The sequence below is a fragment of the Crocodylus porosus genome, unplaced genomic scaffold (assembly GCF_001723895.1).
Source record: "Crocodylus porosus isolate Cpor-Errol unplaced genomic scaffold, CroPor_comp1, whole genome shotgun sequence".
Classification (NCBI taxonomy): Eukaryota; Metazoa; Chordata; order Crocodylia; family Crocodylidae; genus Crocodylus; species Crocodylus porosus.
The window spans coordinates 3,548,447-3,562,467 of record NW_017728910.1 but is presented as its reverse complement, the minus strand read 5'-3'; the positions used below and the strand labels follow the sequence as shown (position 1 = coordinate 3,562,467).

At 39.5% G+C, this 14,021-nt stretch overlaps 1 protein-coding gene across 2 annotated transcripts in view; it reads left to right on the top strand.

Moving 5' to 3' along the window:
* The first annotated feature begins 2,694 nt into the window (after nucleotides 1-2,694).
* The window catches only part of GPR149 (G protein-coupled receptor 149), a 41,202-nt gene continuing 29,875 nt past the window's right edge, over nucleotides 2,695-14,021 (top strand). The window contains exons 1-3 of one of the 2 annotated variants that reach the window (XM_019532620.1): nucleotides 2,695-4,729; nucleotides 5,096-5,288; nucleotides 9,510-9,946. In XM_019532620.1, the coding sequence (XP_019388165.1) occupies nucleotides 3,764-4,729; nucleotides 5,096-5,288; nucleotides 9,510-9,946 (1,596 nt within the window). In that variant the 5' untranslated portion in view covers nucleotides 2,695-3,763. Of the gene's footprint in view, nucleotides 4,730-5,095; nucleotides 5,289-9,467; nucleotides 9,947-14,021 lie in introns of both variants that reach the window. The other variant, XM_019532619.1, reaches the window with a different exon arrangement.

Below are 14,021 nucleotides of genomic sequence, written 5' to 3'. Positions count from 1 at the left end.
AAGCATATTATTACTTAACAACTGTGTAAGGAAACCAGGATGTGTGGCTGGGGCTCTACAATGGAGTGAGAGTGAGTGCAGGTTTAGGGAATTAAACCGTGTTTCTTATTCCAGCAAAGTTCCACCTTTTGCACCAAAAGAAAGAAACTTTCCATGCTTCTTTATCAGAAGTTGGCTCAATTTGAACTGGCTTACATTTTAGGTAAAATTAATGGCAAAATTAATCTCTAAGTACTTAAGTTTGGTAAAGCTATGCAACTTCACAAAGCTGTTGTAGTTTTTAGTAAAAATTGTCACAAAGATTGACAAGGTATAGATCAGGTCATTTAATATTCTGAATGGCAAGTGAAACAGAATTTACTTATAAATTGCTTGTACTTGATAAGAAAGGAGATTTAAAAATCTGAGAGAGATTTTTTTCCTTTAAAAACTATAATAAGCATTTCATTCCAAATAAGCAGGGGGAACTGCTTTTACAAAAGGGTTCAAAACTTACAGAAAGTATGAAGGCTTCATATGAAGAAATAAAAGAGCATTTTTTACATTAGTAAAAATGTGTGCATAAGAGATCACCCAGTAATTGAGATTTTGAACGAGGAGTTTTCATAAACATTTCATTTGATTTCTCAGCTAGACCCAGAGCAGCTGGCATAGCAGTCAGACCTACTGTAAATGCAAGTAAAACATTTCATGATGTAAGAGGTAACAAAGAAACATTTCCCAATGGGAAAAAAAATATAAGGGTTTTTTAGATAGTCCGTAAAGAACATCAAGTTCCTTTCATTGAAATATGGCAAGGGAGAACAGTTCATGCAGCCAGTGGGAGAATGTGCAGGGAATACGAGAATTAAAGAAATTGAGAGCTAGGGCTGTGCAAAGCTTTGGGTGCTGATTCAATTCGGAGGAGATTCGGCCTGATTCAGTGGCAAAGTCTCCGAATCTGAACTGAATCAGGAGACCAATTAAAAGTTCTGAATCAATTCGAAGCTCTCCAAATTGATTCAAAAAAGATTCAGAGTGCCTTGGAGATTTGGGTAGTCCACGTTCACTGCCACAGGGAGCTGGACCCGGACTCAGTGCTGGTAAGTAGGGGGCAGAGGAGGGGGGGCTGGAGGAGTGGGGAGGTGACCATGGGGGGACCCTTTCCAGGCCCTATCCCCTGGCTGCTCCCCAGCCTCCCTGAGTGCCCCCAACCCCCTCCCACTGGTCCCATGGCTGCCCCACCTGGCCCTACCTCCCAGCTGTTAAAAAAAAGCTCTGTAATTACCAACTACTCCAGTGGCCTCAGGGCTTCTGGAGGCTTATAGCAGAGTCCCTCCCAAACAGTGTGGGGCAGTAGGAGGTGGTAGGGATAACCCTCCCCCCCACCACCTACAGCATCTGGTGAGTGCAGGGCTTTTTCTTTTTTTTTAAAGAGCTGGAAACTCAGGCTGCGAGAGCAGGCAGGGGATGGGGGCTTGTGACAGAGCCCCCCCATGCAGCGTGGGTCAGTGGGGGGTAGTGGGGATCACGCCCCCCCCACACCTGGCCACAGCTGGTGAGTGCCGGGCTTTTTTTTTCAAAGATCTGGGAGCTGGGGCTGGACAGGGCAGCCATTAATGGGGCTGGGAGAGTGGACGGGGGATGGGGCCATTTTGGAGATTCAGTGGCAGCCAAATCTCTGAACCAGATTTGGCTGAATTGATTTGGGACAGTGATTCAAATCACCAAATTGAATCACTGTCCCCCAAATCAGCCGAATCTGAATCCAAAGCGAATACTAGCTGCTTTGCATAAGCCTATTGAGAGCACAGCTACTGAAACCAAAAAATAATGGTCCAAAAACAGTTGATGTGTGTTTTGCCTCCTGTTGTGTGACAGTATTCATGAAAAGGCTTGGATTATTCATATCACCATTAAGAGTGCTGTTAATTTTCCTTGGCTTGAGGCAGGGACAGCAGTAGTTTGTAAGCTTACTTTCAAGGGAATGAGCCCAACCTTCAGCTGGAGCAGCACATGTTCACAGTCAGTAGTCCTGTAAGACAAGGAAGTCACATGGGTCAGTTCCAATCCTGTCCTACTCTGAAGGAAAAGTATGTGAGCCAAGTCCTGGGATATGTCTGATGTAGCTTCAGACTTGAAAAGTGAGTGAACTGTTAATCTACTCTGAAGCTTTCTGATCCTTGAGCTGCTCTTGCGGAGCAACTTATAGTAGCTTTAAGATGGTTCCCAATTGCAGTAGTCCTTAAAGGGCTAACTGGGGAACTACTGGAGGTGGTCCCATGTCTTCCACTTAACACCCTACCATGTTGAAGACATCATCAGCTATCAAACTGTATGCCCCTTGTTCTGTACTGAAAAAGCAGCGCAAGGGAGGTGGAATGGGGATTAGGATTAGGCTGGTGATACAGGTTTTAAGTGAAATCAATTTAGAACATTGATCAAGAATCTTCTTGTATATCTACAATAATCCTACACAACAGGGCAGTAAAGCTAAGGAACCCCCCCCAAGCATGGTTTTTTTTTAATAGAAGGAGTATTGCTGGTCAGAGCAGACAGGCAGAGCTGTGCAAAATGATTACATTACACTTGCCTGCCTGCAAGATGCTGGTCTGTTGCCGATGCTGGCAATTTGTCACTTTGATCAGCATCATATTTACAAAATATAAGACAGTTACACCCACCAGAAGATGCTCACATTGCAGGGTTGCCTGTACTTAGTCAAGTGCTTTGTGTATTTGATGCCATTCACATTGGATTTTCTGTGAACTAGAAGTTTATATTCCTCAGCATAAGGCTGAGCTATCACAAAGGCAGTGCGTAACTTTCCAACTTGCAGTGCTGATTGTTATGCATTTTCAACAACATTTTGCTAATAAGTAAATACACACACACACACACACACACACACACACACACACACAAGCATGCATGCATACAACCAGAGTAAGAATAAAACACATTTTTGAAAGCCCAAACACACCTCTGCTTCACCTTTTTATAAAGCCTTCTGCAGCTTCCCCCTTTCCATGCTCTGAGTACAGAAAATGTAAAAATAAAAAGCAGCTCTCTGCAGCTTCTGATGTAGCCATAGAGCAGGCCTGGGTATTAAGGGATGACATTTATGGCTGACATCAGATCTGGGTATTTGCATTGGATTTTCGTGTCAGCATTGGAGGTGGGGCTTAGCAAAGACACCGTTTTGTGCTTGTGATCTAGCTAAGAGGCAGCTCTGTCTGAGAAGATACTCACTTCCCTCTTTTCTGTTATCCTGCTTGGATCTGACTCCTCCCTCCTGCAGCTCTGAACAGCGCAGTCTGAATCAAAGAGCCTCACATTCTCTACTATGTTTCTCCGTGAGCCAGTAGGACTTGAACATGTCTGTCTTCATTTCAATGGAGCTCTCAAGTAAAAGCACATTGTCTGACATCTGTCAAAAGTGAATGGCTTTTTTTTTTTAACCTCAAGAGCAAAACTTAGCCAACCTCTTCTGTTTGGATGGATTACAAAGCGGCAGACCAACCCCCCCTCCCATATCTCTTTTAAGGAGGATTTGATTTTTTATGCTTTTTGGTACATACGCTAATGTTTCCTTTGACGGAGCCTGATTTGTGAGCATGAGTTGCTTTGGACCCAGACACATCTGAACGTATCCTGATCAGGTGCCAAAAGGGAGAGTCTTTGAAAACAAAGAAGAAACTTGTGATGAGGAGCTAACAGTTAAGGTACATCTGATGAAAACTTGTGAAGTCAGTGAGGAAACCAAATAAAATCCTCAAGGACAATGTCGGTAGCAACTAATAATTTATCGCTAAATGGGACAAACTTTGTTCCTGAAAATCATGGCATTCTGGATAAATCCAATGGACAAACAACTTTAAATATTTTTCTTTTTTGCTTGACTTTTATAATTACATTCACTGCTCTTATAGGCAGTGTTTATTCACTAATTACCCTGCTGAAAATGCAAAACAAAACCACTGTTTCAGTGATTGTGACTTCCCTGTCTGTGGATGATTTGATAAGTGTTGTGCCAGTGACTCTCTTTATGCTCATGCAGTGGTCCAGCAAGGCACTCCCTACATCTCTGTGCACCACCTCAGCTCTGCTGTATTTATTTCAGGGCATTTCTAGCAATCTGAAAGGCTCTCTTATAGTTTCGTACAACTTCTACACAATCAACAAAGCGGTGAGGATAAGTCCGGGAACCTCCAAACGGCCAGTGAACATGATATGGGCCATTCTCATGATTTGGATCGTCAGTTTGCTGATATGTATTTTGCCTCTTTGTGGTTGGGGCACCTATTCACCCACATCGTGGGGATGCTTCACTGACTGCACCAGTTCTTATGTCTTGTTTTTATTTATTGTCTATGCACTGTGCTTCTGCCTCCTTACTGTGCTTTCTGTCCCTCTAACTTACCAGCTGTTGTGTTCAGATGAACAACAGCATATTTATGTTGATTACCAGGAAATATCCCGAGGCTATCTCACCCCTGGTACACCCCCCATCTGTAGTACCACTCCATCCCTTTCCCCAGAGGACCCTGTGGATAAAACCTTAAAGCATTTCCGAGATGCCTGTTCAAGCTCTGAGACAGCATTGAGAAAAAGCGCAGCTGAGAGCAGTGGACTTGAGCCCCATTGCACAAACAGTACATGGAGCAGGAGCTTCACTGTGGGGTTTGCTCAGAAACGCTTTTCGCTCATCCTTGCTTTGACAAAAGTCATTCTTTGGCTTCCGATGATGGTAAAATGTCAAACTTTTTACTACTTTCAATTGTTTCTTTAAAATAGGATGCGAGTTTGTATGCTATTCATTAAAACAGAAATGCATGCTACTTATCCAGCAGCTATTAATTATATCCACAAAAGTCATTACAAATTGATTTGTGTTTCAGTAAATCCATGTATCTTGCTTTTTCTAGGATTGAGATAGCCAAATGATACTCCATTTTTACACCCAGGTTCTTCCACTGAGGCTAATGCAGCTACGTAGAGATAACCAAATGTAGGGGTGAATGAATGATGTCATATTAATAATGAGATGTTTTACTTATTCCTGAAAATATTACATGACTGGAGCCATTTAATTTCTTAATACTCTGCCTTTCAGATACAAATCGTTGTCCAGCACATAGTTGATTTTCAAAGCCTTTCCTTTGAAACATTCAGTTTTCTACTGACTTTGCTAGCTGCCACGGTCACCCCAGTGTTTGTTTTATCAGAACGCTGGATCCACCTGCCCTGTGGTTGCATCATTAACTGCAAGAGGAATGTATATACTGTGTCTTCAGAAGAAAGCAAAAGTAAGTATGGGAAACAGGAAGAGAAGCCATCTCAAGTAGTATGCCATATGGGAACACACTATTGAAAAACTTTGTAGTAGTTTAGGAAGTAACTTGTTGGCACCAATATGCAATTCTCCTTTATACCTTTGACAGAATGCTGTAAATGGTCTTCATAAATATTCATAAGCCTTTCAAAGCCCCATGAGATGAGTGGACAGTTTTATTATTATTATTATTATTATGATTTATACTCTGGGGAATTGAGCCACAGAAAGCTTAAGTGACTTGCCCAAGATCATACAGGAAATCATTAGCAGAGCGTCTAGTAAAATCTAGGATTCCAACACCCACCTCCCTCACCTTCACTTCTAGACACCGCTCCCTCTCTAAAACACCGCGCCTGCTGGAGTCTGACATGACTTAGTAAAATTCATGGTCTATGCTAAACACATTTAAAGCCAGACAAAAACACTTCTCAATTTAGAATAACCTCACAACCCTGAATTACTAGAATCCTGTCAATGAGAGAATACATTAACTGCACATCTGCTGTGCAACTACTGAGCAGCCTTGGGTGTTGACATGAATTCACAACCAGAGCCATGGGCAAACAGCAAGAGAGTCTGAACACTCATAACATCTCTTGTGTTTGTTTAAGCTAAGGGCTTAGAACACAGTGTCCCACAAATGTTTGTTCACGTAATTAAGGAATTCACCCAGTCCATGTGTCATATTTTGAGCATGTTGGGCTCCCATAAATAACTTGCCTGGACCCTCTAAAATGCTAAAGCCAACCCTGCTGGGCCTCCATAAAGAAGTGGCTTATGGTGTCCATCTCCCCATCGATCCATGCTGCAAAGGCTGCTTAGGGCACTGTTCTGACACTGCTAGCAATTGCCCACCTGAGCTGTCCCAGATGCAGATTCTGTCTTCTCACATCTCTGTTATGGTCTAAGCTTATGCCATCTAAAATCAATTTGTGGTGTTCGATGTTTTCCATGAGGGAGCATGCCTGGGAACTCAGTTATTGCTTGCACATTTCCACTTAGTTACTGGTCATGCTCACTATTTTCCCCCGCATGTCTTAATTTACAGAGGCCATGTAGAGCTAGAAATTCATGGCTTTTCCATCTACCAGAATTTGGATGATAGGCTATGTCATCAGATTTCCCTATATGGGTTATACCACTGAATATCCATTTGACCCTACATGCTTACAAAATATACCGAGACCCCCCTCCAGCCACTTTCCCTTCCCAAGCCACTTACTTGGCTCTCCTTTTAGCTGCTAGTGCAAATATGATTATGAGTAACAATTTTTAGAGCAGATTAACATGTAGGAACACAAATTGGAATTGATTTGAGTCAGTTTGTGGTTAGCAAATTACTTTTCATGATGTCTTGCCTATCCCCATAGCTTATGCCACAGTTTAGTCAGATACTATCCGGTACTAAAAAAATAAATCTGCAAGCAGAAATTGTATAAGCTTTTAAAACAAAAAGTCATTGTTCTTTTGATAGACTTCAAGTAAGGTGAGGAAATTTTAGCTATGGTTATGACACATTTCTGGGTGCTCTTAATACCAGAAGCAACTTTATTTTTGTGTAAAGTGCTGTTGTCAGAATCTCCTGATTTTGGGGTATAAATCTCAGTGGTCACAATTACTTATATAGGATCTTTAGTTTCTAATATACACATTAAAAAAGAAGGACAGAACATCAAATTAAGGAGGCCTAAATGGGAAAATAGATTTTCTACTGTTTTTTTCTGAGGGAAGAGATTATTATTAAATGATGTTTAATAAGCACTCAAGTCTTTTTGGGTTCCTACAGATGTGCGGGGAGGCTACTCAAATGCATTGTAATTACAGTGCATTGGAGCAGACTATTAACTGAATTGATTAATGGAGTCTGCTGGAGCATGCTAATTAGCAACCTCCAACAGCCTCTGAGTCTCAGGTACCAGCATCTCCATGCTTCAAAATGGTGCTGGGGACACTTTAAAGCTCATTCAATGAGCTTTAGTTAAAGTGCCCCCACCGCCATTTTGAAGCACAGGGGTGCTGATACACAAGACACTGCAGGCACTTTAATTAGAGCAGCTTTCAGAGATACTCTAATTAAAGTGCTCCCCCCACCCCTGGAGCATATGTAAAAATGCCCTTTAACTATAGTGCACTTACATTAATCATGCACACAAGGAAGTGTATATGTTTGATTTCAGAGACAAGTTAAATCAGTATTACAATGAAATTTTAAAAATTTTTAAAAATGTAAGTTGCTTTACATTCAGTAATTATAAAAGATTACAAGAAAAAATCTACCAGAGGAAATTAAATACATCTGTACCTATTAAGCCTTTGTTAATATATAATAAATGTGCTATATTAACAATAACAATAAGCAAGTAAAAGAGGGAGCAGCAGTCCTTGTCAGATGTATTACTGAAAATAACATTAACAGAGGAAAATATCATGTCTTTTGCATTTCATTTAGGATTCAGTGTTGCAATTATTTTCATATATAATACTGCTTTTCTTTTTTATATTAGATTTTCAGCAGCAGGAGTTACTTGTCTTATTCTTTTGCTAGGCCTGAGTCTGCTGTTGCCTATGACCTGCTTCAAAGGAAACTCAAATCAATGGAAAATCTCCCTTTGAAAATTAGAACCATAAATACTATTGATGGTCCATCCTCATCCCGTTTGATCTGATATTAATTTGTTGACCTGTTGTTGTGGTTCAGTGGTAGACTCCTTGTCTGCTTTGTCAGGTTTGATTCCTGGACATGCACATAACTACAGCCATCGAGGCACCAAACGTCTGGACTCAGTCTGGCCTTTGGATTCTCAATGGTCTAAAGAGGCAATGGTTTAAAGAGGGAGGGAGCAGACTCCACTCCTCCATACTACTAATTGTGTATGTTAAAGGTCTGGGTGATCATACGCAATGATCCAAGATGATTGGCAGTTTACTACTACTAAAAACTGTTGACTTCAGGGGATTTTTTTCCTGATTCTTATTAGAATACTTAAGAAGAAAACAAGGCCCATTATCTTCAGAAAAACATTCTTTGCTTCCTGTCTTTAATTCTCTTTGCATATGATACTTCCTCCAAACCTAGAATGATTTGTATACCAATGTTGGCCTTTTAACCCATTTCCCAAAGAGAGTGGCTGCAGATTTTCATGAAAACAGTTTACTCGAGATAGTGTTGCCCAGAGTCTAGCATAATATTTAGAAAGAAAAACATATGACAGATGGTGAAGCAACAATTATATAATAAACTAAACAGAAACTCTTTGTTTTTAGATATTTATGCTAGAGGCCATTCTCAGTTTTTAACAGAATGATTGAGTTTGTGTTTTCACCCCTAGTTAAACATAATCTTTTAAAAATAAAAACTATACTGAATACAAATAAATGCTTTAGAAATGGTTTCCAGCACTTTTCTCTTAAATGATTTAATGTAGGTTTGATAAGGAGATGTCTTAATTAGCTGTATAGAAGGCCTGCTGTTGATTACTGTATCCTATAGCAGGGGAAAAAACTAAGGGTATTTCTTTGATGAGAAGGAGAAGAGAATTCTTTCTTAATACTTAAACACTGCATTGATGAAACACAGTTAGCCAGGGTATTAATATTAGAGAATATATACTCCAATACTGAAGCCATATAATTGATATATGAAGCCTCTTGTTCAACTACACTATTATTTTCTAATGTAGATTTCTATTTGTTTTGTCTCGACATCGAAATAGAAAAAAATATTCCTTCTCAAAAGCATGTTTTTATAATTTTTAACAAAAGGTTCGTGCTTTATGTATCCAGGCTTCTGAGAATTTCTCAGTATCCACAACTGAAATAAGAAATGGATAAAAGATATAGCAAATAAACTGTAATTTGGCTTTTACTTCTACTATGAATTTTATTAGACTTTGAAACTCCTGTTCAAGTTGAGCACATAGCTTGCTCTTAGAAAGAAGTGATATATCTAGTGGCACAAATGGAAAAATGCTATGATTGTGCTATTTCTCAACAATTCATACTTTTAAGGCTAGAGAAATGCTGTTAATTTTTTCCTGATTTCTATTTACAGATGAAAATAAGTCTATTTTAATACATTTTATAACATTTCTTCTTCCTTCTCCCTTCTGTTTAATATTTTAAGTATGGAAAATTTTCCCTTTCTGTTTAGCAAAAAGGAGAGGTTTTGAATTCAATCTGTCATTCCACCAAGGTTATGGAATCTACAAGATATCCAATGAAAAACACCACCACCCTGATGATGATGATAAATCTATATCATATCACAACTTGATGAACTATGACAGTGAAAATACAAAAGAATCTCAAAAAGAGAGCAGCAAAATTCTTAATTCTACCAATACTGAGTTCAGCACCCTACCCTTGGAGGACAGCTCCTTGCTTAAAGATACCAATAAATTCAAAAAAATGGACACTACAGAGATCAAGCAAGATCTTGGGAAAGACAAGAACATGGACCATCTCCTTTCTGACAAACTAGGGACGTTTAAAAGAGAAGAAGTCAGAAATTTTGAGAAATCCATGTTTTTGGAAGGACAAGAGAGAAGGCTGTCTCATGAGGAAAGTCGTAAACCAGAACTCTCAGACTGGGAATGGTGCAGAAGCAAGTCTGAAAGGACTCCACGCCAGGTAAAGCATGTTTTTAATTTTGTTAAATTTCTTTAATCCCTTTGAAATACATTTTTAATTTTGCTTGAAAAAAATGCCATTGGCCTTATTAATAATGCAATTTTTTACGGTAGAAAATACAGGTTCCAACAGACAGTTGCACCGAACATGTTAATGTATATATTCAGGAACCTTTTTCTACGCTCTTTCTCCTTACTAACTCTACTGTTAGAATTGTTTCCCATGTGCACCACTATTTATAGATTTTAAGTTTGCACATGCATTGTAATAGGATAATTGTAATAAAAGTTAAAAGAGGAAATATTTTTAATTTTACTCTAATTAATCAGCATTTCCTGTGTCAATGAATCACATATGCAAAGGCAAATGTTAACTGCGTGCTACATTTTTTAATGCTTAAATTTTGGACATTCTTGGGCATGAAAAATGCACATGAAAACAATAGATGGCTGAAAAGATTCATGCAAAAATGCAGGCACAGTTATAGAGATTCAATAAAGGCCTTATGAAAAATTGCCATATAATTTCAAAATGGTTATCATAAAAAACTGTGGTCTTAGCTAACACACTTTTGATTTATTAGTTTCTCTCTAAAGGAAAATATTTTGAAAACTTCAGTGTGTTAATACAGTTCTGAAATCCATCAGGTGACAGTATTGAAAGATTTTTTAATGAATTGAGCTTTTGCACATGTAATCCCTCTCCTGAGATTTTTCTGTATGTAAGGATGGATAGCGTGGTCATAGGGGGCTCATATGAAGGCCTTGCTTCATTCCGGTCCAGTAAAATAAGAGAACAAAAATAGCACTCTTTCGTTCCTGACTTGCTACCTATAGTTATTAGGAACAGCACAGAGAAGAGAATACCCACAGTCCAGCCCCTCCCTTTCGTGGTACAAAGGAGTAGGTGGAGTGTTGGCTTCTTTTCTTTGCCATGGCAACCAGAGATGCTGAGCAGGCGGCCTGAGTGGTGAAAAACTATACCTGAAAAAAGTTCTGGCCCTTTTTCCTATCCTATCCTAGTCAGGTAATAGGGGAAACAGGAAATGAATTGTGATATTGGAACCACTTGTCCTGAATCAGGCAGACTGGAATTGCAGATTATCCTATAACATGAATTTAAGCTGAAAATGTAAATGAAAAGCAACACATCTTTTGGATGATGTACTGTACATTTTATTTATTCATGCCATTCAGTGAAATGCCATTGACTGTGGATTTCAATCTTAGTATCTGTATTTCTGTTGATATTAACTGGGAAGATGATGCTTCTTAATAAGAACATTCCTTTATGTGCTATATTAAGTAGACTGCTACCGGGAGCAAGAAGGGCCCAGGAACTAAGTTTACTTCGTATTTCATATGAAGAACCTCTGATATGCAGGTCTTAGATTTTCTGCCTCCTGAAAATTTGGGACCATGAACAAAAGGCCAAGTATTGGCTTCAGGCAGAATGTAAACCTCAATAACTGCAGCTATAGGGGAAATTGAAGTGGACAGTGTTTGCATCTCAATCTTCTCTTTGCCAGAAGTGCTGAGTCTTACACTTCAAAATCTCTTCACTTACTCAGTTCTGAGAAAGCTTTCCATCATGGATTTGAGTGAAAAGGATTAAGATGTGTAATAGTATGGCAAAGCATTATGATCCAAACCTCTATTTCTTAGTATGACTGTTCATGCATCTGACACAACTAATTTATGGAGACACTTTTGGGTTGCTTGAGATAATTCAAATAATGATATTTTAGTGCATTAATATTTACCCATTTTCAACTCAAATCATTAGAGAATATTTGAGGGGAATATTGCCTGTTCTGCTTTGTGTCTGATACAGTCAGATTTTTAAGTACTTCTGTAAATTGGCTCTGAGGCTACCTGAAATGTCAGCTTTGCCTACTCACTTGCACATGTCATCAGGTTCCTTGTTTAAATCCAAATGAAACCATAATTTGCTAAAAGGGTAGGAACTGAAGGTGAGACATCCAAGAGAAAAGAGGAAATAGGGACAAAAATATGTAATGCAAAGAATAATACATCTTTTTCTTCATTATTGAATTACTAGTTAATGTTTTATTTTGTTTTTGTATCAGGATCTTGTATGCTAAATAACAAAATTTATGATCTTACCTATGATTATTTTTGACAGTTTCTTAGCCGTAAGGAAAACACCATTTAATTAATAAATGCTCCTAAAGCTTTATAGGAGTTGTGACACTGGGGAAAAATATAATTCACTGTCTTTGGATGAACAAACAAATATATGCATAAATACTAATGATTGAAATGCTCAAGAAAAATGGTTAAAAGTGAAAAAGTTGGTATTGCAACATTGACAAACTAAGCCAGGATAGTTGTTATACTCCCCCTGCCCTCTAGTGGTCACACAAATAAAGGTTTCAGTCACCTCTCAAAGTGGACTTAATCTAAATCAGTGGAAAGCACTGTGTGCCCTATCAAACATATTTGCAGGAGATGTGACAGAGTGATTCTGGCCCATAGCTAGGAGTGGCAAAAAAGAGCTAATAAGGTTCCTCAGAAACAGAGAATAATTTTAGAAAGTGTTAATACTTAGAAAACTTAAGTATATCTATCCCAAGAGTAAAACAAAACTACTTATCTTGGCAGTTGACAGCTGGGACTGATTAAGGATATATAAATCATGACTGGGCCAGTTCTAGACATGGAAAATATATAAATGTAGAATCTAATTATTGGACAGCTGCTTTACATTCGACCCCCAGAAAGCAGTGGTAGGGGACAAGGGAGCATCATCCCATGCCCCCTATGCCTTTGCCTGCTCCCCACATCATCTGTCATCCTGAATCGCCCTGCATCCCTTGTACCACCCTGCTGATTGCTTTCTGGGCAACAGCTCTAGCTCTGGGGCAGTTAGCAGTGGCAGTGGCCCTGGCTTGGCCTGGCCTGGCCCAGCCAGGAAGAAGCAACAGAAGCAGCTGTGGGCCTGGTTGGGTCAGGACCAGAGTGACTGGAGCTGAAACTAAGCAGTGGGGGACTGGCAGTCAGGGAGGAAGGCTGTGTGGTCTCCCCCACATTTCCCTGCAAACCACATACCATATTCATTTTTGGCATGTAGTGATGAACACTTTTTGTTCTATACAAAAAGGAAACTGTCCCCACATATACCATGTATAATCTAGTTGACAGAGTCAGGTTATGCTCTTGTGGGTTTATTGCTGTTTTATAATAGCCTCCAGTAATTTTTATTTCAACAAGAGTTCTCCTTGAAGGCTGTCCTTTCAAACTGCTAGACCTGTGACTTCTACATACAGCTGGTACCAGTCTCTGCCTGTGAAGTGGCTGTCAATAATTACATGTAGCTAGCTTTATTTGCCCTGGGGATGGTGTTTGTCACTTTTTGGACAGACATCATCACTGCTTGCCATTGGCTGGAATCCCAATTTGTGCTTTTTTTGACATTTTTCAAATTATAGCACAGTGTGAAGTTGTCAGGCATTAATGGTCCTAAGGTCTAAAGTTCAAGATTTGTAGTTACAAGATTTCTTTGTGTCTGACATTCAGCTCTAGCTTCCAGACCCCCACAAAGCTGATGTCCTGCTCTCCGTTAGCTGTGTGGGCTTTTGGCATGTACTGATCATTGACAAGGCTAAGAAAATCTAAAGTAATCCTTCAGTGAAATTAAACCTTGGGTCATCTACAGGTACTGCTTATTGGAGCAACTGGCTCCCTTAGCTGCTTATACATATGATCTTTTTATTTTTTATAAATTTTGAAAGCTTTATCTAATTAGAACAGTAATAGATCCTTAGACGCAAGGGTAGCAGTGGATGTCGTCTTTCTGGACTTTAGGAAGGCCTTTGACACTGTCTCTCACCCCATTGTCATTGAAGAACTAGGGGACTGTGGTGTCAACACCTACGCAGTCAAATGGGTCACTAGTTGGCTGGAGGGTCGCACCCAGAGTGTGGTGGTGGATGGATCATTTTCGACTTGGAGGGATGTGAGCAGTGGGATTCCCCAGGGCTCGGTCCTCAGGCCTGCACTGTTCAACATCTTCATCAGCGACTTGGACGAGGGGGTAAAAAGCACCCTGTTCA